Source organism: Mytilus trossulus, chromosome 10 (assembly GCF_036588685.1).
Source record: "Mytilus trossulus isolate FHL-02 chromosome 10, PNRI_Mtr1.1.1.hap1, whole genome shotgun sequence".
Lineage (NCBI taxonomy): Eukaryota > Metazoa > Mollusca > Bivalvia > Mytilida > Mytilidae > Mytilus > Mytilus trossulus.
Genome location: NC_086382.1, coordinates 48,089,001 through 48,114,598, shown reverse-complemented (window position 1 = coordinate 48,114,598; position 25,598 = coordinate 48,089,001). Strand labels below are relative to the sequence as shown.

General features: G+C 33.4%; 2 protein-coding genes across 2 annotated transcripts in view; one reads left to right on the top strand and one right to left on the bottom strand.

Moving 5' to 3' along the window:
* Positions 1–25,598, top strand: part of LOC134687965 (receptor-type tyrosine-protein phosphatase alpha-like) — a 33,956-nt gene that overhangs the window by 7,625 nt on the left and 733 nt on the right. Inside the window, exons 2-13 of the mRNA XM_063548430.1 lie at positions 2,343–3,543; positions 9,752–9,869; positions 10,340–10,432; positions 18,032–18,113; positions 19,286–19,376; positions 19,785–19,882; positions 20,425–20,547; positions 21,421–21,555; positions 22,485–22,607; positions 23,288–23,439; positions 24,328–24,466; positions 25,182–25,263. Of these exons, the coding sequence (XP_063404500.1) occupies positions 2,343–3,543; positions 9,752–9,869; positions 10,340–10,432; positions 18,032–18,113; positions 19,286–19,376; positions 19,785–19,882; positions 20,425–20,547; positions 21,421–21,555; positions 22,485–22,607; positions 23,288–23,439; positions 24,328–24,466; positions 25,182–25,263 (2,437 nt within the window). The remainder of the gene's footprint in view (positions 1–2,342; positions 3,544–9,751; positions 9,870–10,339; positions 10,433–18,031; positions 18,114–19,285; positions 19,377–19,784; positions 19,883–20,424; positions 20,548–21,420; positions 21,556–22,484; positions 22,608–23,287; positions 23,440–24,327; positions 24,467–25,181; positions 25,264–25,598) is intronic.
* Positions 15,477–17,102, bottom strand: LOC134686400 (uncharacterized). Its single transcript, XM_063546072.1, has 2 exons — positions 16,480–17,102; positions 15,477–16,032 (listed from the first exon to the last, which is right to left on the bottom strand). The coding sequence occupies exons 1-2, from the start codon at positions 16,803–16,805 to the stop codon at positions 15,477–15,479; spliced, it is 882 nt and encodes a 293-aa protein (XP_063402142.1). The 5' UTR covers positions 16,806–17,102.

Genomic DNA, 25,598 nt, shown 5'->3' with positions numbered 1-25,598 from the left:
TATACTTTCTCTGAATGGCAATTCGAATGTGTGCGAGTGTGTGCTCTCTTTTAACTGTCTCCGAGTTCTCAAGCCTCTATGAAAGGCTGGCTGATAAAGTATGCTATTACTTTTGTCTTGAAATTTAATTGTGATATTGTATTTCAGGCTATACGTATAAAATCAAATCTATACATGCATATTCATATTGGTTTTATAAAAACAATAAAATGTATGTTACCCACATACACATATATATATATATATATATATATGGAATTAACTAGCACATTTTGAATTTTGTATTTACACCAAAGTCTATAATTCTTTGATTTCCAGACATAAACATGCAAACTTTAAAATAGAAAAAGAACCTAAAACATTTTTGATTGTCTTTAAGTTTTAGAGGGGCAATGACTTTTTTTATAGTTTTTTTTATAGATGGGCAAGAACTTTTGTGCAGCATTTAAAAGGATGGGCATTAACTTTTTTAATGAAACAATATTAAGAATGCACTGCCCCATCCACAAATATTGAACGGTCCCTAATACACTTAATTTGTTAACATTGTGAGATTTTTTTATCATAACTTTGACTGTTATGTTCATCATTTTAAAACATGACCTTATCTTTAAATATGATATTTATCATGCATATTTAACACGCGAGCTTGTAATTGTACATTGTAATATTTTTATGTAATCAGGGTGGAGACCCTGGGTTCGTATATTTTCCATTTCCTTGTTATCTTAAATTAAACTACAGGTGAAGTTTTTATTCCTGTATAGAGAGTTGATAAAGGGTCTTTAGTACTTCGTGTCATGTTTATATTGAATGGTTGTAAAACTTTATCATCCACTATACAAATAAATTTCATATCCAAAATCTTTGACTTTGCTGAGTGTAATTTAGTAAACATTAGAATGTCGAAATTATCTGTACATGTACATGTATACATGGATTATTTACTATGCATTTACATTTTTTCTCTACTGGTAAGATTCTTATTTCATTATTTAGTTTTTATTAATAGGTATTAATTCCTTTAAAGAAATTTTAATTGAGTTCTACATCAGTTTAAAAATGCCAATTGAATAGTCAATTTATTTCTGCAGTCCAGAAATAAAACACGAATTTTGACTTTGTTTATGATCTTCAAATGATTGTAAAATTATAATTATTACTTGAAAAGACTTTTAAAATCATGTTTAATTAGTTAGTATTATTTTACAAGACAATTTTAGTTGGAACTCTTTTCTTTTGGAAAACCACTAACACTAGTATCAAAACATTAGGCATACAATTTTGATTTTTGATATGAGCATTCAGTATAAATTTCCGCGTTTTAACATAATTATCGATGTTTAATTAAAAGCTAAAACGATTACAATTTTAATATTGAAAAGGAAATCATATATTGTTCAATTAACAACACAAAATCCCCAAAACGCACAGGAGAAAAATCAAAACCAATTGATCAACCATTTTTTAATTGCATAAAACGCACTTTCCATTATTATCCTTTGATGTACTAGTGTGATCTCTGGACAAAGTCGATCAACTAACTAAAACGATCTGCTAAAATATACGTGGACAGGGACTTCTATACTATTCAGTATAGAATAAGTCTTTCAGATTATATACAAAACCTTTTTTTTTTGTCGTAATGAATATAATTTTGTTACTCGACGTTAAGAAACAATCAAAAATCAATTTTAAAATGTTATGAATAGGTGCCTTTGAAAGGCATGGAGGGACTTTTTTTAATGAACTGTTATATTGCATGCTATATTTGTTTGAGGATATTTTTAAAATATATTCAGTCTAGGAAATACTATCTAAAATATATACATGCATATTGCAGAAAAAATAACGTATTGCATATACATTATTGAGATTAACTGCGGGCTATCCGAATTCTTATTACAACTTGTATGACCTTTTTGAAGTATGTGTCCACTGAGTTGCGTTGGGTGTATAAATACGCATCAACGTCAAATGGACCAGGGGATATTATATCCGATTCTCACTGTTGACCAGAATTCAATTATTTTCTTAAGTGCGAGAATCCCTTCGTTAACTTTATGTTTGTTGTACCGAGGCTATTTATCACAAGACAAATTATATTCTTGACCCTGCCCAATAGTACAAATTGAAAGAGAAAAATCAAGAAACGATTTATCATAGATATAAATGTACCAGTGTCACTTAAAGGTAAGCATCTATATATAGTCCCGGTAAACCCCCATTTAATTTACCCAATTAATGCATGGTATAATTTGTAAAGGTGTTGAATATGTATAAAATATTCAGCATTGAAAATTTACTTTATAATGTAAATGCAATGATAATTTATATTTAAGGTCATCGATGTAGCTTCAACAGATACGTTGTCGTATTCAGTATCTGATGTGGATGATTCTTCTGTGTCACCCATCCAGGTCATTAACGCAACCAGTTCATCTCCATCAACGGTTAACAATTTATCCATGACAAATTTCACTGAGAATAGTATTACGTTAAATACAACTTTAACAGCTGAAACAGAATTAATAACAATCACTGATTTTACTGCGACTACTTTACTTACAACAATTCGTGAATCAAATGTGTTAAATAATGCATCTGTTACTGTTAGTCCGTCAAATGACATTGTATCAAATATTCTAAGCAGCACTGACATGGTATCTCTCTTTCCAAGTACTGACCTGGACACAGGAACAGATTTGTATGGAAGTGAATCCATCTACGATACACACAGTAATGTTTTATCAGCTTCTGAAAATGCTAATTCTTCTGGAAATGTTTCAACCGTTATGGTAGAATCAAGCGGAGACATAATGCCTTCAGTGTCTTTTACCGCCGTTAGTAATAACATGACATTAACCGTAATTGCAACAATTTCAGATACATCTGCCTCCGATAAAAATACTGTAATTCCTACGATTGAAACGTCTTCTATAAGTCAAACTATTGTAGAACCTTCCTATACTATTTTTCCAACAGTCACAAGTATCACACAAACTTTAAATGAAAATTCTTCTCAATTACATACAACAGAATATCGCTCAACTCAAACTGATTTTCCTAAACCATTAACAACATTAACCTCATTTGAAATGAATTCTACATTAAGTTTTCCATTAACAACGTTCACAATGCAGACTACCTCAACACTTCAAGGAGAATCTTTCGAAACAAGATTTAGCAGCGCAACTCATTCCTTTACAATAACCGACACTGTTACTCACTCGGTTATTTCATCAACCAACATTTCATCTTCTTTGTCGACAAGTATAGCTCCGTCTATATCAACCAATATTTCAACTTCTTTGCCGACTAGCGTGTCAGCTTCATTGTCAGCTAGTATTTCAGCTTCTTTGCCGACTAGTATTTCAGCTTCTTTGCCGACTAGTATTTCAGCTTCATTATCGGCTAGTATAACAGCTTCCTCAACAAGTTTTATTTCATCTACTGACATATCGTCGTCAAAGACATCTGTTATTCCAACGGCATCATCTTCAGTTATCAACACATCAACAGAATCGACTACACAGATAATACGTGAGTACTATAGCATGCAACATGATTTAATTCATATTAGGTAGATAATTATATATAGACACTATGGATATGCCACAAATTTTTATATTTACCTAAGGAATGATTATGTCTTTCGGATTCTTCATTTGAACGTTCGTCCGTCCGTTTGTCCCACCTCAGTTTTAAGTTTTTAGTTAAAAAAAATTATCAAGTTAGTTTTTGATGAAGTTGAAGTCCAATCAACTAGAGTTTTAATAACTACACATGTTCCCTATGAAATGCTCTTTCTTATTCTAATCTCAAATTAGAGTGTATTCCATAATTGCACGGTTCACTGAACATAGAACATGTTTTTTCTGAAATATATTTTAATAATTACATTAGATGTAAGTTTCATTATAATAGGTTATTCTGATTGGCTAACATGTTATTCCGTAAACAATTGCATCAGACAATAACATTTATCATGCATGATGACACGAGGTCCCACAAAAAAAGTGCACAGGTGAATTAAATAAAACTGGATAAAAATCGTGTTTTCATGATTTTAGCTAAAAAAAATGTAATTATAAGTATTCAATACTTCTTTTTGAAACTTTATAGGGTTGTAAAAGCGTTGACCGTGCGTACATTTTTAGAATGAAGCGCTTCCGCGCTTCATACAAAATGTACTTCGGTCAACGCTTTTACCACCCAATAAATTTACAAAAAGAAGCATTCAATTCTTAAAATGTTAAACCCATACGGTTATAAAATTAGTATTATTTGCATTTACCTCATTCCCAAGTTTTATTGTATTTTAGAAAAGTTAGTTGATGTAAAAAAAAAAGTTACATAAAGATGTTTTTTTTTTTATATTTGATTTATATTGCAACATTTAATATTTGTGAAAATCCAATATTTCTTTACGACTACAAGGAGATACTACAGTTCCCATATAGTGCAACAAATGTAATCTGGTATCTTGTTTTTTTGTTTTTGTATCCAACAATATGTTTATGTGTCTCACCCAATCAGGAGTGTTCTGAATTGATACTAGCGTCTGTAAAATCTAGATTGGTGGTGTTCCCCAACAAGCAGTTGTTACGTTCACTTCCTCGAACTTTATACAACATGTACAATCTGAATAAGGATGTCTATTGTTCACGTTATGGTATGACGTCGCGTACGGTGTTGGTGATAATACGGGTTTTGCAAATCCAGTTCGCCTTTATTGCATTTGTTACAAGTTTCGGAATTAATAACTATATAAATATGTATATCAAAATGTGCATAATTAAAAGTAGAAATGAAATATGCCTTAAAATCAATACTTTTATTCATTTTGTTACTCGAATGATCGCTAATAACACTGATTTTGAGCGTGTAGACAAGTAACACTGCGACATATGATCAGCGTTGCTTTGAAGTTATTCTTGTCATTTTTTAAACTTATTTAAAAAAAAGTTGTACTCCTAGCAAGAGTAGTCTTTGGTGTTATTGGTATATGTTTTCTTTATGACGTCATCGTTAACTGGACGCGTCTGACCAGGACGAAAAGTTCACTTTCTTTTGTGGTCAAGCCGAAAATTGAAAAAAAATATGGATAGGGGTGAAGTTAAGAGTGATTTTTAAAGGGAATTCAAATAGATTATTCCAAAAATGATACGTCATTTTATTCCGTATATAATAAGAAAAGAATAAATAAAAAGTTTTGTTACAACATTTCAAAAGATCGTGGCAGAATTAATGATTTTTTGAAATTTGTATTTCTGTCACAAAACCCAAATCTCGCATATATTTTGGAGCTCTTCGAAATTCGAACGAATGCTGCAGATCCAAACCGCAATATACATATCCACCCTTCCGGTGTCAAAATTATACAATAAATATACAACTTGCTATGTCTTCAATTAGTAAGTATTGTTTAAATTATGTCCTAGATTGTTCATTTTATGAAATCCGTTGAAATGTCACACTCGCCGTTTTCTGACGTTTTGGCGTATTTGTTAAGTGTCTTCTGAAAAGTAATAGGCAGTTGCAGTCTTTTCTATGATATGAAATTTTATTCAAACGTCATAACTTTTTATTTAAGTGTATGAAAAAAAATTGTGTCGAATTTTTAAGAGAAAATATTGAAGAAAAAATAAACGCGATCTTTTTGTTTTTGTCTAGTCAAAATGTCACAAAACGCCGTTTTTTACATTTTTGTTACAAGTATGATAAGTCATATTATACAGTTTTGGAGGGGGGAATTTTGAAATTATAATAGCACAGAAAATACTATATAACATTTAAATCTACTGTTCAGGGATTTTTTTGAACCCATTTTCGATCACATGTCGGAAGTATTAACGACACAGTCAGCGGCTACTTTTGTCTAGTCATATTGTCACACCATGCTTTTTTACTTGTTTTGACGTTACGTTCTGTAAAACTTGACATGTAGAACGTTTAAAATTGCGGAAGCCTTTACGTACCATGCTAATTAACTTTTTTCCAATTTGATATAACGAATTATTAATTTGATATAACAGATAATGAATTTGATATAACAAATTATCAATTTGATATAACAAATTATCAATTTGATATAACAGATTATCAATTTGGTATAACAAATTATCAATTTGATGTAACAAATTATTAATAAGAAATAACAAATTGTTAATTTCATATAACAAATTGTGAATTTCTCTACCAATAGTATGATTTAATCATAAAAATGAGAATAATGGTTGAAACATTGCGTAACCCAAATTGGCGCATTTTTTTTGTGTATTGATTTATTGTTTATCTGACGTCCAGCGACAAATATGTCATTGAATGCTTATTCAAAACTTTCTTAACAGATTTAATGTTTCTGAAACTCTCTCCCTCCCCTTTTATCTATTATTTGAGGCAGTTTGGGGGACTTGTTTGAATGTTCCTTATTTAGTACACGGGACCTGATGTCTTAGAACAAACGATTATAATAGAAAAAGGATCAATTTATATTGCACATATTCAAATCAGAAAGAATGGATAGTGTGTTTCTAGGTACATAGGAACATGCAAGGATAAACAATGCTGGCATGCTTCTTTACTAATTTTGATGGGCACATACAATGTATTATTTTAATTTTAGTTTCTTGTGTACAATTGGGAAATTATTATGGCGTTCATTATCACTGAAGTAGAATTGTATTTTCTTATGGACCAGATGAAGGACTCCTTCGGGTGCGGGAATTTCTCGTTACATTGAAGACCTGTTGGTGACCTTCTACTGTTGTTTTTTCTATGGTCGGGTTGTTGTCTCTTTAAAACATTCTTCATTTCCATTCTCAATTTTATTTAATGAAATATCCGTAAGTTCATCCTTGCATTTTTCTTTATATATTTGTTTCAATATTTATTTTGTTTGCACACTTTTTATTAAAAATCAAAGACCCATGCGCAAGATCTAGAAGAGAAAACCCATGCACAATCAGTACAATACTGTTGATAAAGTTGCAGTAGGAACTGATTTGTTCTCTTTATCTTGTCTCGATTGCGGTGCACATTCGCCTGTACATTGTATTTTTATATATGTTGTTGTTTCCAATCTGATGATAGTATCAAGAAAAACGTAAATAGTTGAGTGACAACTATAGAATTACTTTTATTTCCATAATGAACCAAAGTGAAAATATATATACATACAACTTTAATATTAAACCAGCATAAATTAATGCTCGTTGTTTTAGTTATTCAACTAGGAAAGTTTTCGCTAAAATGGGCTATCGAAAATACAGCTGAATGGATTAAGGGAGCTACCATTTGATTTTTATGGGGGGGGCTAGGATGAAATTTGAAAAAAATAGGCAGGACAGGAGTATTGAGTAAAAAAAAAAGGCAGGATGAGACACTTGTTAAAAAAAAAAGTCAGGATGACAATTTATGTAAAAAAAAGTCAGGATAAACTAAAAAAAAAGGCAGGACCGGGTAGAATGAAAAATAAAAAGGCAGGACAGAGATTACAACTAAAAAAAAAAGGCAGGACAAAATTTTTCATCCTAGCCCCCCCCCCCCCCCCCCATAAAAATCTCCCTAATCCTGCGCTAAATGGGCTCTAATGTCTCCGCTAAAATGTCCCCTAGTAGTTTTTCGCTAAAATTATCTGCGCTCATCTGTTTTCCTGTTCATAGTTGAGATTAAATTTCTTTTATGTAATTGGCAAATTTGATTAAATTAATTTTATTGTGGTTAATTTTGAATTTGCTTTCAACTGTTGATTCTTTTAACATTTATTAATACAGGCGGTGAAACAAACGATTTAACTAATAAAAAATGTATTCGGAAATTATCAAAAGCGGATAAAAGCCTTGACACCATTTGCGAGTATGATGGACTTGCATGTGAAACAGTGAAAGTCCGTCGGAAGGGGGCGATAAATGACTGACCCGTGTTAAGAGAGAGCAATGTCTCTTGCACATAAAAGTCAACCTTTTAGATTTCGAAAAGGCTAAAGCTACAGGGAAGCACTCGAACCCTCAAAGTGGAACGGATTAATATAAGTTGTAATAACTTGTTTCCCAATCCACTATAAATAAATATGTTTAAACTAAAAGAAAAAGCAGCAGAAAATATCTTTGCTCCAAGGGGATACTAATTTAAATGAATATCATTTTCCGTTTTAATTTAACTGTACTTAAAAAAAAATATGTGCCGCTTTTGCATTTCGGTTCTATACGTACATGTAGCAAGTCAAGCAAACCGCTCATATGAATTGTGCTGTATGATTGAGCTGCAAGAAATTAAAAAAAAGTACGACGATATTTATAAAATGCATGAAAAATAACGTCAAAATAACGTTACCAAAACTAACACCAACACCGTACGCGACGTCTATCAATAGTTTTGTCATAACGTGACTATAAAGGTTCACTTTCGTTACCACCTTATCATATTCAAACAACTTGTACTGAGCGAAAATTACCATTGATATGTGTTCCTTGTAAGAAATAGTTCCCTGTTAACTGCATAAATCAACAGAAACATCAATGGATCGAAATAGTTCCTTTTATTAAACATCTTTGAAATGAATTCACGCATTAGATTAAAAAAAAGTATGGTATTCTCACTACATTTTCACAATTAAAGGGATGTTTATTTTCTTTTTAATCAAATATCAAAGCAGAGCAAAAATGCATACTGTGTACCGGAAGTGTGATATTGAATTTGTTATTTGATTTGAATGATATGCATTATTCTTCTGCCACAATGTTGAAACACCCTCTTCCACACTTCCTGTACCAAGTCAGATATATGGCCATTATTATATTTTAGTTCGTTTCTGTGTGTGTTACATTTTAACGTTGCGTCGTTTGTTTTCTCTTATTGTTGAGTGTAAATTCACATTGCGATAAGACGTGTCACGGTACTTGTCTATCCCAAATTCATGTTTTTGGTTTTGATGTTATATTTGTTATTCTCGTGGGATTTTGTTTAATACTCGGTCCGTTTCTGTGTGTGTATATCATTTTAGTGTTACAAATGTATGTCGTTGTTCTCCTCTTATATTTAATGCGTTTCCTTCGGTTTTAGTTTGTTACTCCGATTTTGTTTTTTTGTCCATGGATATATGAGTTTTGAACAGCGGTATACTACTGTTGCCTTTATTGAAACATACACTGCCCCACTATTTAAATATCCCCTGTCAAAAGATTTTAACATTCTCTTTCATATCAATATTTAAATATACTCTGCCACAATGTGTAAACATCAACTGCTACAATATCTTAACGTTCTCTGATCTTCTCTGTCACTATGTTCAAAATATCATCGCTGCAATGTTCAAAACATCACCGCCCCAAAATAATCATCTGCCAACATGTTTAAATATCCTCTTTCACAATGTTTAAAACATCAACTTCTACGATGTTTAAAACCCTCTGTCACAATGTTCAAAACCATAATCTGCCATAATGTTGAAATCATCCTCTGCCAAAATGTTTTAAAATCCTCTGCCACAATATTCAAACATCGGATCCTCGTTATTCATAGTTTGTATGTTTTTCCTATTTACAGTTCAGTGTGATATACAAAATGTATTTTGGTTTAATCGTTTTAAAAGAACAGTGTTTACAAATGCACCGTAGTTAAACAAAATTACTATTCGGATACGCGGCTTTCATTTGTCTGAGCAGACATCTAAAATCCATACAAGTGTGTACGATCTTTTTATCTATTCAATATTTTAAATGCATTTTTTTTATTTTTCCTTTACAAGAAAACGAAGATCAGCAATCACAGCCTTTACCGGCCATTATTGGTGGTGTGATAGGGTTTGTTCTTACAGTTGTACTGATTGGTAGTGTTACACTGTACTTATGGAGAAGACAACTGTCGTAAGTACCTTAAATAAAGTATTCAACAAGGGTGTCACTTAAAAAAGTCAATGTTTTGTTTTGAAAAATTATAACACATTAGACTTCTTAACTCTATTTTTATTCATTCGCATTTTTTTTGACTACGTATAGAAACATACAGTGTTTCATAGCGGATGTAGGTCCGAATACTTATCCATATCATTTACATTTATTATCGACGATAAACGGAATACCTTCTTTATCTTGGTCAGAATCAATTAAGTGTTGTTTTATTATTGATATGTATACAAATGTTCAAAAATTATACTTCTGAAATAAATCAAAAGATTTAGGTACAGCATTCTGTATCTATCCCTATTACTGTTAACTCGTCGCCTCACTCTTTAATCAGGCTAAATCATTTACTTTAATTCCATGGAAATTGGTTAAGTGTAGATTGCCTTCTTTGAACTTTGTATGTACAATGTATATGATACTTCACTATTCAGTTGCTTTAGTGGTAAGCCAATGAGAAAGTCTAACAATGGAGAGGACAATGTTGCGTTTGTAGAAGAAGAATTAGCTGATGTAAGACGATCTCGGTAGGTATTGTTGTTGTTAATTATCACAATATCAAGTTACATGTATAATTCTTTATGCTATATGAGATGATGATGGTTATAATGGATACTGAGGATTGCATGAGTAGATATATGAATATTTAACGTCCAATGGCCAATTTTAAAATGTATATTCATGAGGAGAGCTAGCGTTTTGTTTAATATGATTACGCAGTATAGCCAGACACTTGGGGTGGACTTTTTAGGTTCTTCTTCACTAGAAACATTTTTGTAACATGCAACCACATGAAGACATAATATCATCAAACAAAACGCATTATTCCTACTCCTGACACACCAACTGTCTTAGCTTTCTCTCCTAAATGCCATATATTAACGAGCGGAGCAGCAGCAAGTATCAATTGTCAAGTTATTTTGTTTGACCCAACCAGGAATCGAACCCATGACATTCGCATTTGAGACCACCATTTACGTAAATATATGGCCTGTACATCTATACTATTAAACGAGAAGACCTCATTTTGGGTGTCGCTTCTCTTTTTTCCACAATAAATTAATCATCATGCCTCTGTCCTATGGGTTTAGTGCATAATCATATTTGACATCCATTTCATATGATTATTCAGATTGAGTTATTTTGGGTGAAAAACAAGAAAAAAGACATCCGGATATGTTTCCGTCATTGGGCGAAATTTTAAGTCAGATTAGACTTCCGGTTTGCGTTTTTCTGTATACTTTTAATACTACGAATACAGTGTACTTTCTGTCTTATATCCGTCAATGCACGAAATTTATGTCAGATTAGACCTCCGGTTTGCGTTTTTCTTTTTATTTTGAAACAAATACATATACTACGAATAAAGTTATTTTCTGTCTGATATCATTTTCAAGTTTACTATCCACGGCAGTCACAGGGTTTATTTAATAGGGAGGGTCTGAATAATATATCAATGACTGCTGTGGATCAATTAATAAACTAAGAATTGACTGTAAAAAGAAAATACACTGACTTTCAGAACCTCTGGAGCGGGTGTTTTTAAGATCGAAATTTCAGGATTTACCATTTCGGGATGTCGAGATATTTAATTTGTATAATAAATTCAGAACCTCGGGATTTCATGTTTTTAAGCCCGGGATATTGGGATCAGGGCCCCTCCGAAGTGGCGGATCCAGAAATGTCCATACGCAGGGGCCTGTTGACTGCCTAAGAAGGGGTCCGCTCCGGTCATGCTTCAGTGAATCTCTATATAAGCAACCAATTATTTTTTCAGAAAAGGGGGGCGGGCTCCTAAATCCGCCTCTGCCCCGATCCCCCCTTTATACCCCCTTCACATACACGAATGTGTCTTACGATTCCTTACGAATGTTGTTTGTTTTATCAAATGCAAGCATTCGCAAGCAATCGTAAACCACTCGCAAGCAATCGTAAATCACTCGCAAGCAATCGTAAACCACTCTTAAACAAATCGTAGACATTCGCAGACAATCGTATCGATTCGTAAAACTATTTGGAAATTTTTGGACATTCCAAAAATTTTACACGAATGTCCACGAATCCTTTCATTCGTAAAGAGCTCGCAAATCACTCGCAATAATTCGTTAATGCATCGTTAACCGATCGCAACAACTCGTAAATCATTCGCAAGAAATCGTGAACAGTTTGATTTAAGAATGTTTAACGATTCATTTACGAATAGTTGCGAGCAGTTTACGATCGCTTTGCGATGGATTAACGAATTGATACGAATTCACGCGAGTGCTTTACGAATATATCCGATTGCTTTACGAATGTATACGAATACTTTGCGACTGCTTTGCGAGTGCTTTGCGAATGTTTTACAAATAGGAATATTTAACAAATGATTTGACGATAAAATTGGGGTTTTGTTTTTATTCTAATAGTTCGTTTCAGTTGTTATAAAATCGTGGAAGAAGGAAGTCGCATTTTACTATTGAATCATGGCTCCAAAGAGAAGACCTGCTGCAAGGAAAAGGAAGACAAATCCTGCTTCACCTAGATCCCCTACACCACCACCACCATCGCCCGAAACACCAAACCCCGCCGAATTACCACCACCAGAGGCAAACCCACAAACCGTTGGTATCGAATATCCTGAGCAGCAACTTTCAGATACTGACAATGTTGATACAGCCGGCTCAAACTTTGCCTCAGATGAGGACGATTTGATAGCCACTGCCACAACCAGTGCAGCAGTAAGTGAGATTTGCTTATTCAATGTCTTTGAAAATCACCTTTATAAAGCACATAAAAAATGTATGAGTTTCATAGACAGATATTTAGTGAAATTGGCAATTGAGGAACTGCATTTTATTCAAATAAATCATCAAACTACGATACACGCAAAGAAAATCTGCATTATTTAAATCAGATTAGTTGGACAGAATAGCAATATAATAAGATTAAAGTTAAAATAATTATAACACGGAATCTATATCCAGAGGCCAGTGTATAACTGTTGTTGAACGTATTGGCAAAAATGTAATTAAAAAAGATAACAATGTTTATGATACTTTTCAAACAATTGCAATCAGCATATGAACTTCTTGAAAGACCGGTCATTATAAAAATATTTATGAGTGTATTTTATAGTAAAGTCGTTGATAGTTATCACGAAAATGGACATTGTGTATTTTCAGACTCGCAAGAAGAATAAACCCAAAACTAAAAGTGCGAGAATACTGACGATCGAAGAGGAAGACGAAGTAATTGAGTGGTTAAAGTCAAATCGTTTTCTATACGACAAGACAAGTATTGATTTCAAAAATCGCGATAAAAAAGAGCGAACATGGCATGAAATGGAACAGAGGATGAAGTTGAATCCCGGTGATCTTCAAAGATGGTATACGTCCTTAAGAACCACGTATGTGAAAGAAGTAAAGAAAAGAGAAAACACCACACGATCCGGAGCCGGTGTCGGAGATGGTTTGCTAACATCTAGAACTAGCTGGTTGTTGGAGAAATTCGAGTTTGTAAAACCCTTTGTCTGTCAGGCAAGAGGAACCAAGGGGTCACAGATCAAGAAACCTGACCGGTACTCAGACTGCAGTGAGTCATCAGTTCCATCAATAACGACCATGGAAAGTACACCACAGTCAGTGACAACATCGTCAACTACAACAAAGATATCTGACTGCCTAGAAAAAGTTTCTCAGCAGTTAGCAGTCCCAAAGAGTGACATTGAGAAGACCTGCGATTTCCTTAGTACGCTAATGGCAAAGATGACCCCTTCCTGTCTGGAGGATTTTACGAATGAAACTATCTTCAAGGCAATGGAGTATGTTAAACAGTCTAAACAGGAACAGCGTCAAACACAACAACCGCCAAGGGATGATTTTATACAGCCATCCCAGCTTTCATCTACATTCACAGACCCTTCCCAGCAAGTAAATCGCCAAACATTACCTCAATTTACCCAATTACAACCTCAACAGCAAACTGCAGTAGGAAATAACAGGCCTTCAATTAGACCGACAACATCATCCATGTCGTTCAGGCATCGTCAGCCGCAACAAATGTCTACTGATCGCGACTATATCATTGCACGCAACTTAGCAGCTTCGAATCCGCCAGCTGACGTCCTTCAACAATATGGTCGATACCAATGGGCAGAACTGCAACCGACTAACTTGCAACCTATCTTAATGGGTCAACAGCAACAGACAGTATACTCAACTCACACTACAAGTCAGACACCAAGTGCTATTGAATCAACTGCGACAGATACAACATCAGTACTGACGGATGCTTATGAGACAATAAACCCAGAAACACCTTTCATATAGATCTTCGACGTGAATGACTGTTTATTTTCATTTAGAAAAGATTTAGGAAAATCTTGAATAGAGAACCTTTAAATGTATAACTATTTGTAGATTGTAGAAAATTTGTAGCTTTTTTTGAGAATGAAAAGAAATAGGTTAATCCACATTTGTTTATGTTGTTTATTTTAGGAACCAAAATTTTTAAACAAAACCAATAAAAAATGACATCGCTGAAAAGTGTAATATGCAAACGGAATCTTTTGCCATTACTTGGCGCCTGTGTCCTTTTCAATGTACATTTAGTTGTAAATCAAATTCGAACACACTAAGGAGCAATCAATAATCATAAACCACAAAGAAGACAATGCCATGGCAAATACACAACAGGCAACACAAATAACAACATAACAAAAACTAAAAACAAAGCAACATGGACCCCAAACAAAAACAAAATGTGGTGAACTCAAGTACCCTGGAAGGGTTAGCAGCTCCTGCTTCAAGTGTGACAACCGTCGTTTAGCTTAAATGTCAAAATCATTCTGAAACTCATTTATTGATGCTTATCAAAGTTTGTGTTTAAACTCAACCTATTCTTTTTTGCGCGTGTTGGGTCGTTGCCTCTTTGACACATTCCCCGTCTTCACTCATATTCTATCCCTTAAATACCATTCCAAGTACTAGTATTGCAACAAATTTGTATTATAAAGTGTATGTCAAACAAAGTTGGAGTGAATTATTCATTATGATAGAACCTCATTCTGAGATTTTTTATAGTCCTATCTATATCTAAATTTTTATTTTTAAACATTACATCAATTAACACAATACTGATGCATTCAAAACAATCAATGTTTCTGAACCAGTCAAATCATGTTCTCTTGCCAATCTACGGCGCCTGCTTCCGAGTTGAAGTAATTTTTAAGATAGTTCCTTTGATCAATTCCAGCAGCGTTACCAAAATTTCTCTGATACCCTGGGTCTCCGTCGGTAAGTTGCGCACCTTGTCGCCATTGTCCCTCTATTAAATTATGATTGTTGTCTTCTTCGTCAGCAAACAGTTGTAGATCAGCACGTTTCCTTATCCGAAGTAAGTTATGAAGAGTAGTACAAGACAGTACGATTAAATCTACTGTTCCTGGCAGTTGATGCATAGTTCCAATCAAAATCTGAAATCTCATGGCAAGAATGCCAAAAGCATTCTCCACAATTCTACGTGCACGGGACAACCTATAGTTAAAGATGCGCTCATCGTGGTCTAAACGTTTTCTTGAATAGGGTTTCATCATCCATGATCGGAGAGGAAATGCGTCATCGCCAATAAAAAATAAGGAATGTCTGTTTCACCATTTGGGAGAGGGGAGGGAGGCGGAAGATCCAAAGTTCCATCTTCTAACATTGGTCGTAGTTCCGAGTCCCTAAATATCTGGCTATCAGATGCACTTCCGTATGAGCCCACACTCAGCCAAATAAACTTATAATCTGCATCAACTAGAGCCATCATCACTGTAGAGAAGAAATGTTTGTAGTTAAAAAATAACGACCCCGAGTTAGGCGGTTTTCTTATTCTAATGTGCTTCCCATCCAAAGCACCACAAGCGTGTGGGAGGTTCCATATTCTTTCAAAGTCAGATGCTATACGCATCCAATCTTCCGTCGTAATCTCATCCGGCATGACTTCATCTTTGTATGCTAAGTAAATTGCTTCGCAGACTTTAGGCACAAAGAGTGATATGGAGTTCCGGGCAACACGAAAGGCATACATAAGATCAGCATACGTGGAACCGGTAGCCAAATGTCTGAGTGTAACGGCTAACTTCAGTCCTGGTTCAAGTGGTTCCCTGTAACGAGAAATATTTATCTAAACTTACAATGCAATTAAAAGAATATTTTTTGTCGCATAAAAGGTAAACTGGAAATGTGTCATACATTAGAATAACAAAAGACAAGACAGTTTAATATACCCACTTCCATATGAATACGAACGTTATTTGGGGCGTTACTAACACGTACTTTGTTCACTTTGTATTAAATTGAATTATTTAGAAGCAAAGTGCTTAAGGAAATGTTTTTAAAAGATTGTTTTGCTGACCTTTTTACTTAGATATGAATTTCTGAAAAAACAGTTAGTATGGTTTTCTAAACTGACTATATCATGCGGAAAATCCAAGCCTCGTCCTTCGGCACCGTCGGATATTCATATGATATAGTCAGCATACAAAATAAAACTAACTATTATTCTTAATGTACATTTCTGTTTTATTTTGCTTGAAAATTGAAGTACTTACCTGAAAGAGGTAGAGCTTTTTCTGATTGCAGGGGTAATTCTGTCAAGTATCTCCCCAAACAAGTCGGCATCAACTCTTAAAAAGTTTCTGTAACCAGACGCATCTTCCCGGTTAAGCTCATGCAGGAGTTGGTCATATTGTCCAAACAAAGTTCTTCTGATGAGCCATGGCCTGCACCAAAATCTACGTTGAGTCCGCCTCCTCCTCCTCCTCCTAAAACAAAGAGGAAACAGTTGTTGATTTTCTTCCTCTGCCCTCTGTGCCAGTGGAAGAAGAAGTCGAAGGAAGTTATGGAAGAGTAATAATTTATTTCTCTCGTAAGACATGTCTTGTTACTCCGAATGTTTACATGGATAATAAATGAGACTGTATGGCCTACTATCTATATGAGTGCATGCATTTCCCATTGCAAAAAAAATAAACATTCGTAAAACACTCGTAACTCAATCGCAAATGTTCGTGGGCTATCGTAAACTATTCGTTAACCAATCGTAAAAACTTGGATCAGATCGTTACCATTCGTATTGTGCTCGCAAAACACTCGTATGCATTCGTTAATTGCTCGTATCTATTCGCAATGAATCGTCTACTGTTATCGTAAAAGCATCGCATTCATTCTTAGTAAATCGTAGCCAATCGTAAAGCACTCGCAAATCACTCGTAAAAGTGGTTTATTCGCAAAAGATTCGTTAAAGTTTAACGAATCTTGTAAATTTTGGTGATTCGTTAGCATTCGTAAGAAACATTCGTGTATATGAAGGGGGTATTAATGAATGTTCATAATATACAGATAAGCGCTAAAATTATTCATGTGTCATTAAAATTAATAGAGAACAAACAAAAAAAATTGTGGAAAAAGGAGGAGCCGGGCTAGAAAAACAATTATCCTGTCCCAAATTACCTATGACTTTTGATACCTTTTCTGAAATTCTCAAGTCGCTAAATGTTTTACCAAAAACGAAGATGTGGTATTATGAATGCCAATGAGACAGTTCTCCACAAGAGACCAAAATGACACAAATTAACATTTAGAAGTCACCTAACGGCCTTCAACAATAAGCAAAAGCCGATACTGCAAAGTATGATATAAAAGGCCCCGAAATGACAATGTAAAACAATTCAAATGAGAAAATTAACAGCCTTATTTATGTACAAAAAATGAACGAAAAACAAATATCACTGAACCACTGAATTACAGGCTCCTGACTGGAGTGTTCATAATACATGTACACTAAATGTATGTTAATAATGACATTAATAGAAAACAAAAAAAAATAGGAATTTTAGAAATAAAGGAGGAGGGTTAATAAAAACATTTTCCTGTCCCCAAGCACCTATGACTTTTGATACTTTTCCTGAAATTCTGAAGTCATTATAAATCTATTACAAAATACTGCCTTCAAAACACTTTACATCCTCTCAAATACGCTCTGAATGCCCGCGATTTCGCGGGTGTGTTCTATTATTATTATAAAATAAGTAATTGCGTATGATGTTTGAATGCATTAAATTCAAAATATGTTGGCTTTCATTTTTGTCGTATTTTTTTCAGACCAGTTAAGTTATCAGACATGGGCTCGCATTTTGAACAATTATCAGCTGATTCTAATTTACTATTTTCCCAAGATTTTCAGGTATGTCAAACTTATATAATATCTTCAATATAAACCTGTCACTTCACATATGATATACGTCTTTCCTTATGATTGAAATAAAATTACCTAACTTGACATGAAATTTCCCATCAATAGACCAATAATTCAATATGTTCGCTCTTTTATGACAGCAAAGAAGTATTATTTATAAAAGATCAAATATTGCTGTTATCCTCTTTCAGGGTATTTCCAAACTTATGAAAATAATATGCCAATTTTGCAAGCTACCGTATCATATTCTCACGGTTTGTGAATATTTTATTTTCATAATTTATGTAAGCAGGAAGAAAATATAATAAAATTTGAGAGGAAGATGACTTTATAAAATATAAAAAGAGAAACTTGTTTATTTTTTCTCTTTGTTTCCCTTAATATCGATTTTTACTATTCTTTAACAATTGTTTTAGTTTAAACATATTAATTTATAGTGGATTGGGAAACAAGTAAAACTTATATATATTAATCCCTTTCCACTTTGCGGGTGCGAGTGCTGCCTTGTAGCGGCATTAGCCTACTCTTTTTCGAAATCTACAAGGGTGTCTTTAACGTGCAAGAGATATGGCTCTCTCTTAACACAGGTCAGCCATTTATCGTCCCCTTCCGACGGACTATCATCGTTTCCTCAAGACCATACTCGCCAATGGTGTCAAGGGAGAGCCGAAAATCAGTCCCTGAAATTTTCATCCCAGACGGGAATCGAACCAGGAACCTTTGTGTAAGTAATCCGATGCACTAACCACTACACCACGGCTCTCATGTGCAATTGTTTTGACAATGTTTTTACCCACATTTATCTATGACGCAGACAAAAGTTTCCATTCTGTGTTTATTTTGAAGATGTCTCCTTTTTTTTCTGTGAAGATACACCCATTCAAATTAAAATTTATATTGAATCATAGAAAAGTGGGTTTGAACCGACGTCCAAACGGTTCTTTATCATGTTCTGTGACAAAGAAAACCCAAATTGCATCACACCCTTTGAAAATTGATAAACAGATGTTTTTTACTATTTCTTTAATTATTTTGAACAACTTAAAAATTAGTTCATGCTTAGATTATTATTTTTTAAGAAATCGATGGATGCATTTACATCATACTTTACTTGCTCATTTTTAAATAATATTTTTTTGGAGTATCATTTTTTTCTTCAGGATCTTAATATATTGAGTCCGGAATTTCCCACCACAGACGCTGAACTTCAGGAGACAAGGCTAAAAAACAGATATACCAATATACTGCCATGTAAGTTTTTTACTTATGTCTATTGTATTAACATGGAGTTATCTCTCTTCTGCTGATAATCTCAATTATAAAGTCATAGCTTGTTCCTGCAGTCAGTTTTTCTATAATTTAAATGCCGCACCATTATTTTTTTCTAGTTGTTTATAAGGCATCGAAGCATAAATTCAACAGCTATACATTAGTCTTGGATATAAATTGAATATTAAACAAGGGTTTTATTTGATGAAGAGACGTTGGACAATTTAAGAAAGATTTAAGGAATTAATCACGAGAGGAATAAAACGTTTGTTTATTTATTCAGTTAAATCCCAAAATAAAGTTTAATATGGCGTGTTGTACATTTTTGTATTGCACAAGCAGAGCAGGATTTCGATATTTTATATGTCATGGTTTGCATTGTACATTCAGATTTCTGTGTTTATACTACGCAGTTGTTCTCATCTAGTGAATTTATGAACATTGCAATTTCTTACATTACTATCCATACTGCAAAAAAAACTTCAAATGTTCGTGCCCATAACAAAGGCTAGCAAATGTCATTATGATATGTCATTATGATAAAAACACAAAGTACCGGTTTAAGAGTCCTCGCATTTACCGAAAACTAGTTCAAAGCCGAGTATAGTACCGACATGTCTAGAATTAAAAAAAAAGAAGAAAGATATCACAAGGGGGCAATCAACAAACTAAAGTCATAGGAGGAATACAAACTTGTTAAAGTTATCATGCTTATGATTTATACGCGCATTTTATCTACAAACATGTATTACTTTAAATATAAGCAGTGCTCGAATTGGTTTGAAGGAAAAAACAGACAATAGCATGATCAAAAGGTAAAATGACATAAAAGTATAAACAACTCAACAAAACGCTCCTAAGTAAACAAAAGATGGTACAATACAACCCCATAAAAAACGGTTAATTTCGGTTATCCATTTATTATTGAATAAAATTATTAATTAATGACAGATCTTAGGCTGGTCTTGTTCTACAAGTAGTAGTACTAATTTCGATAGTTTTACTATGCTTGTTCCTAAAACTGTTATAGGAAAACTACTACATGTGTTTTTATGATATTTGCCTTTCTATTCTAGTCGATAAGACACGTGTAAAACTGTTGCCATTTGAGGATGAACCTGGATCCGATTATATAAATGCGAACTATGCACTGGTATGTAATTAGTTGACCAACTATTTCAAAGCTAATGGGAATCATTTTGTATATTGACGAGATTAAATGATAATAACAATGTGATCAAAACGAGATAGTTGTAATATCATTCTATACAACTTGGGACAATTTGAACTGCCATCAAACACAGAGGATATAAACCATATTCTACTTTAGATAACATATATTTGAAATTATCATACAGCGTACAGTGTTAAAACACAACTTTAGGATAATATTTGGTAGGGGTTGAAGTTGTAAAGTTAAATATTACTTTTGAAATATGTCTACGGTGATTTGGCATTGTGAATGTATCTCCCTCATACAAAGCTCTGATTCCTTTCACGGATTTGGCTATTTTTTTTGAACTTTTGGATTATAGCTCTTCCTTTTTTATATAAGCTTTGGATTTCAAATATTTTGGCCACGAGCATCACTGAAGAGACATGTATTGTCGAAATACGCATCTGGTGCAAGAAAATTGGTACCGTTATTTTTATTAATAACGCCTGAGCAACTCGTACACTGATTGCGATAAAATGTTTTCTTTTTTGTTATTATTTTTTATGTAAATATTTCTTGTTTCACAACACAAAATTGAACACACGAGCAGCGCCCAAATTTTATCTCTTAAAATGTCAATAGTCTCTTTCAAATTTTCTCTTAAATTGGGCTGAAATAGATCAGATGAGAATATAAGTTCAAATGGTAATCGACCAACATTAAAAGTTTTTATAGAGATTGAGAAATACATTATTTTAAAATAAATAAAACAAAAAATGTACTATGCGCAAACGATATAGAATCACAAAATAAAAAAATCTTCACGCAAGTTCCTGATCTGTTATATATCTGAATAAGTATTTTTTCCAGGGATTCACATCAGCTCGGGAATACATAGCAGCACAAGGACCATTAGCGTCAACAATAAATGATTTCTGGAGAATGATCTGGGAACAGAACGCTAGCATTATAGTCATGTTAACACAATGCGTTGAAAGAGGAAGGGTAATTTACATTAACCGTGTTCCATGTTCATAGTACACATTTGATTTATATGTGACATGTATATTCAATTTGACTAAAATGATACGAGTGAATTCACATGAGACAACAATAACGATAAATACATGTACTCGGTAACAACAATTGCTGCAAAGTGCAAGCAGTCTGCTCAGATGTTCCGTATCATCACACCACTTGTCCTTGTTAATTAAGTGGCATTATATTTTTAAACGTTTATGTAAATATATCTAAAAAGTATAATTCAGTTTTAGACCTATATTTTTTCGCAAATAAAAGCATACTTATGTTTGTATCATGCTATCGTTTACTTCTTACTACATTTAATTTTTAGTTGATTTATAGATAAGCAGATCCAATGCGATTGCCAATATGACAACTTTGAATCATATTTCATATTGTACGGTCTTCAAGAATGATAATAGTTATCAAAGGTACAAGGATTATATATAATTTAATACGCCAGACGCGCGTTTCGTCTACATAAGACTCATCAGTGACGCTCAGACCAAAACAGTTAAAAACCCAAACAAATACAAAGTTGAAGAGCATTGAGGACTCAAAATTCCAAAAAGTTGTGCCAAAAACTTTACTCCGTTTAGTCCGCTATAAAAGGTTCAAAATGACAACAACCAACGTCAACCACTAAAATAAAAACCAACCGAAGACTTGGGACAGACACATACACAGATAAAGAATATCGGCATTAAAGATGTGCGAGGGAGCTTAATTCCCAAACCTTTGACAGTGGTATAACATCACACCATAAGAACAGATTAAAAATCAGTTTGAAATTATTTGCCTATTCATACTATAAAAGTTTTAAAATATGATTTTTCATATTTATGAAAAAAAATACCGTAAAAAATAAATGTCAATGAAATTGATTAATAAATCTGCTTCTCTCTTATTAGAAAAAATGTGAGCATTATTGGCCTATGCTGAATGAGTCTTTATACTATGGTGATATAGTAGTACAGCTTGATAGTGAATCGCATTTACCGGATTTCATCCTTAGAACATTTAGTTTGAGAGTGGTGAGTATATATAAATGGCAGAGTTCACATGATACTCTACAATCGACTTCATAGTTAATAGATTATCACGTGAACGCACTAGAGTTGATATTCTGAAAAACGCTTAGTAAATCTAGGGTAAGGCTCCGACCAAGCATAAATGATAAGATATTCTCATTGGTTTGACGTCATTCAAGAGTTTCTCGAGTTTAACCCTGGCTCGGTGAGGTTGGAACCAGAGTACGAGGGGTTAACTCAAGTGGTTCAAGTAAAATCTTATTGTTGAAACCCGAGTAAGTAAAGTTAACACGAGAGTTTTTGTGATAAATCTTTAGTTACTTATTTTAATATGATAAATGTACAAATTCTCTTCCTTGATTATTCAACTGAATAAAGTTACATTTTGTCTTTACCCTAAAACGTGGATGTGAAATTTGTTTTTTTCGTGTAGAGATAATACCAAGCTTTTTGCACCTCTTAAAAATACAATCTTGAAACATATTTAGGGGTGGTCAGTAGGTTGAAAATTTATAAAATACGAAATATATAAAAGTATTAATTTCTAGAACCAAATACGAATGAATTAAACAGGACACCAATAGGTTAATGTTGTGTTTTTTTGTTTTGACAATATGTATTACTATACGTAGCTGTTGAAATCAAGAAAAAATCTTGGCTAACATTTTTTTTCATTTCATTAGGGCGATTTAGAGAGAAAAGTTCGGCATTATTATTACTTACTATGGCCAGACATGGGAACACCAGCATGTACTGATTATATGATTAGATTTGTATCTACAATAAGATGTGACGTACGACCGGATATGACTGGTCCTATCGTTGTCCATTGCAGGTAACATGACTTACACCGTATATCGGATTATTTTCGCGGCGGGTTAAGGTGTTAGAAGTAAACTCTCCACTGTAGCATCTTAAAGAGAACAAACCTACAAAACTCTGTAAATCTCTTCACAGAAAAAAATACTATTCAACAAAAAGAACCCTGCAAAATTTTGTATCAACTAAATAAATGCTCTCTGAAAGGATGCAGTCCAAAAGTAACAATATTGTGTTCATTCTAGTCAATATATATATGAAGATGTGGTATGAGTGCCAATGAGACAACTCTCGAAATAACAATTTATGAAAGTATATGAAATTCGTTTACATGTATGTAAAATAGCTTATGATAAGACATAATTCTAGCACGGATTATTCTCTGTTCTACCCTAAAAATTTGCCAAATTTTGAATCTAATTAATTCTTTTACCCAGTAACTCTTTAATGTATTAGCACAATTAAAAAAAACACACATTTATAAGCAATCATAGCATCCCAAATTTGATAAAACATATATATATTAAACTAAATTCTCATCTTTTTTTTATATAATTTTGCTTTATTTTTGTGATTTTTTTTGTGACTTAGCTACTAAGAAGAGTTACATGTATCTTGAGATAGCTGTGGAACCGTTGCTCGTAGATCCTTGTGTTATTTTTTTTTTTAACTATTTGCGGATAGTAAAATAAAAAATAGAATAAGGACCTATAAGCTACGGTTCTGCAGGTAGTCTTGAGAAGAAGAGCAATAGAAAGAATTGTCATAAATATGGCAAGCTCTTATGGACATAGATGACTGGGCTTGATTCTCTGAAACGTTATTTCAAACTTCCCGTTGCTACATATGTTATTTTACTAAATATGATGTCATCTTAATATAACATGTGTTTCTTTCTCTGCAGTGCTGGTGTTGGTCGAACAGGAACTTTCATTACCCTAGACACATTAATTAGGAAGATACAGAATGGGGATGATAGTATAGATATATTTGGACAAATCTTACAGTTGCGACATTGTCGACTTAATATGGTACAAACAGAGGTAATTTGGTTGTAAAAATAAATGTCAGTTTGTGTTTGGATTAATCACAATGATTTTTAACGAAATCATAATAATAATATATAAAAAAAATACTTATTTTCTCGGTAGGTGTTGTGTCGGGCTGAGATCGACTCTTCGAGTGAATCGGGCTCACTATTTTCTGAACATTATACTGGTTTTGATCATAACTTCCTTTAAATTCAATGACAATTCAGTGTTTTCAATTGTCCATATTTTTTCAAGGACAAACTTTGAAGCCTCCTGCTCAGACGTATATGCATATGTTGCGTTTATTTGTTTTTGAATTTGAGTACGCTCAACGTGGAATTCTACCGAAAGCAGACTATTCTTAAATTTAACGACAACACAAAATATACTGTACATTACGCATGCTATAGATACTGGTATTAAAGACTTTTATTTAGATATATTCATTAACAATAGCAAACACCAAAAAATAAATACATGTATGTTATGTTGGTTATGCTTCTAAAAAAATGGAAATTCTACAAAAATACACAATCGTAATCTTGTTGTTTCACCTCTATTTCCGTTCTCCTTTGCTAATTTGTACTAAAGTTACGTACATTGTCGGAAAAACATGATGGAGCTAGTTTAAGAAACAGGTTGAAAAGTGAGACTAGCCAGGTGTTTTTTTCTTTTTTCCTGGCTAATGCATATCAACAGAAAAAAATAACCGTTTTGGCTATTTCAGAGTCAGTATATATACATCCACGAGTGCATTCGGGATTTCATGCGTCCTGTTGCAGAGAGTGTGAACGGTCACGACACTGAACGTAAGTCGTTTAAATATGTTCAAATACACATACCTATGTACTATATCCCACAGTGAATTTTCAGTATATGTGTAGCGGCATTTCGGTGTTTCTCCCATAATTATGATAAGATGTTCAAGACCACGTGTTTATTGTCAAATCTTCTCTGAAAGATATGTCCTGCTAACAGAGAAACTACTAAACCATGATTCGTATGATACATTTGAAGCTTAATTATCTCATCGAAACTTTAACGGATGCTATCTTGAATTGGTATCGATAAGTACGAATATGTTTGTTTTTTTTTCTATTTAGAGCACACGAGTCATTGAGCTCACTCCCTGTTTTTTTTGTGT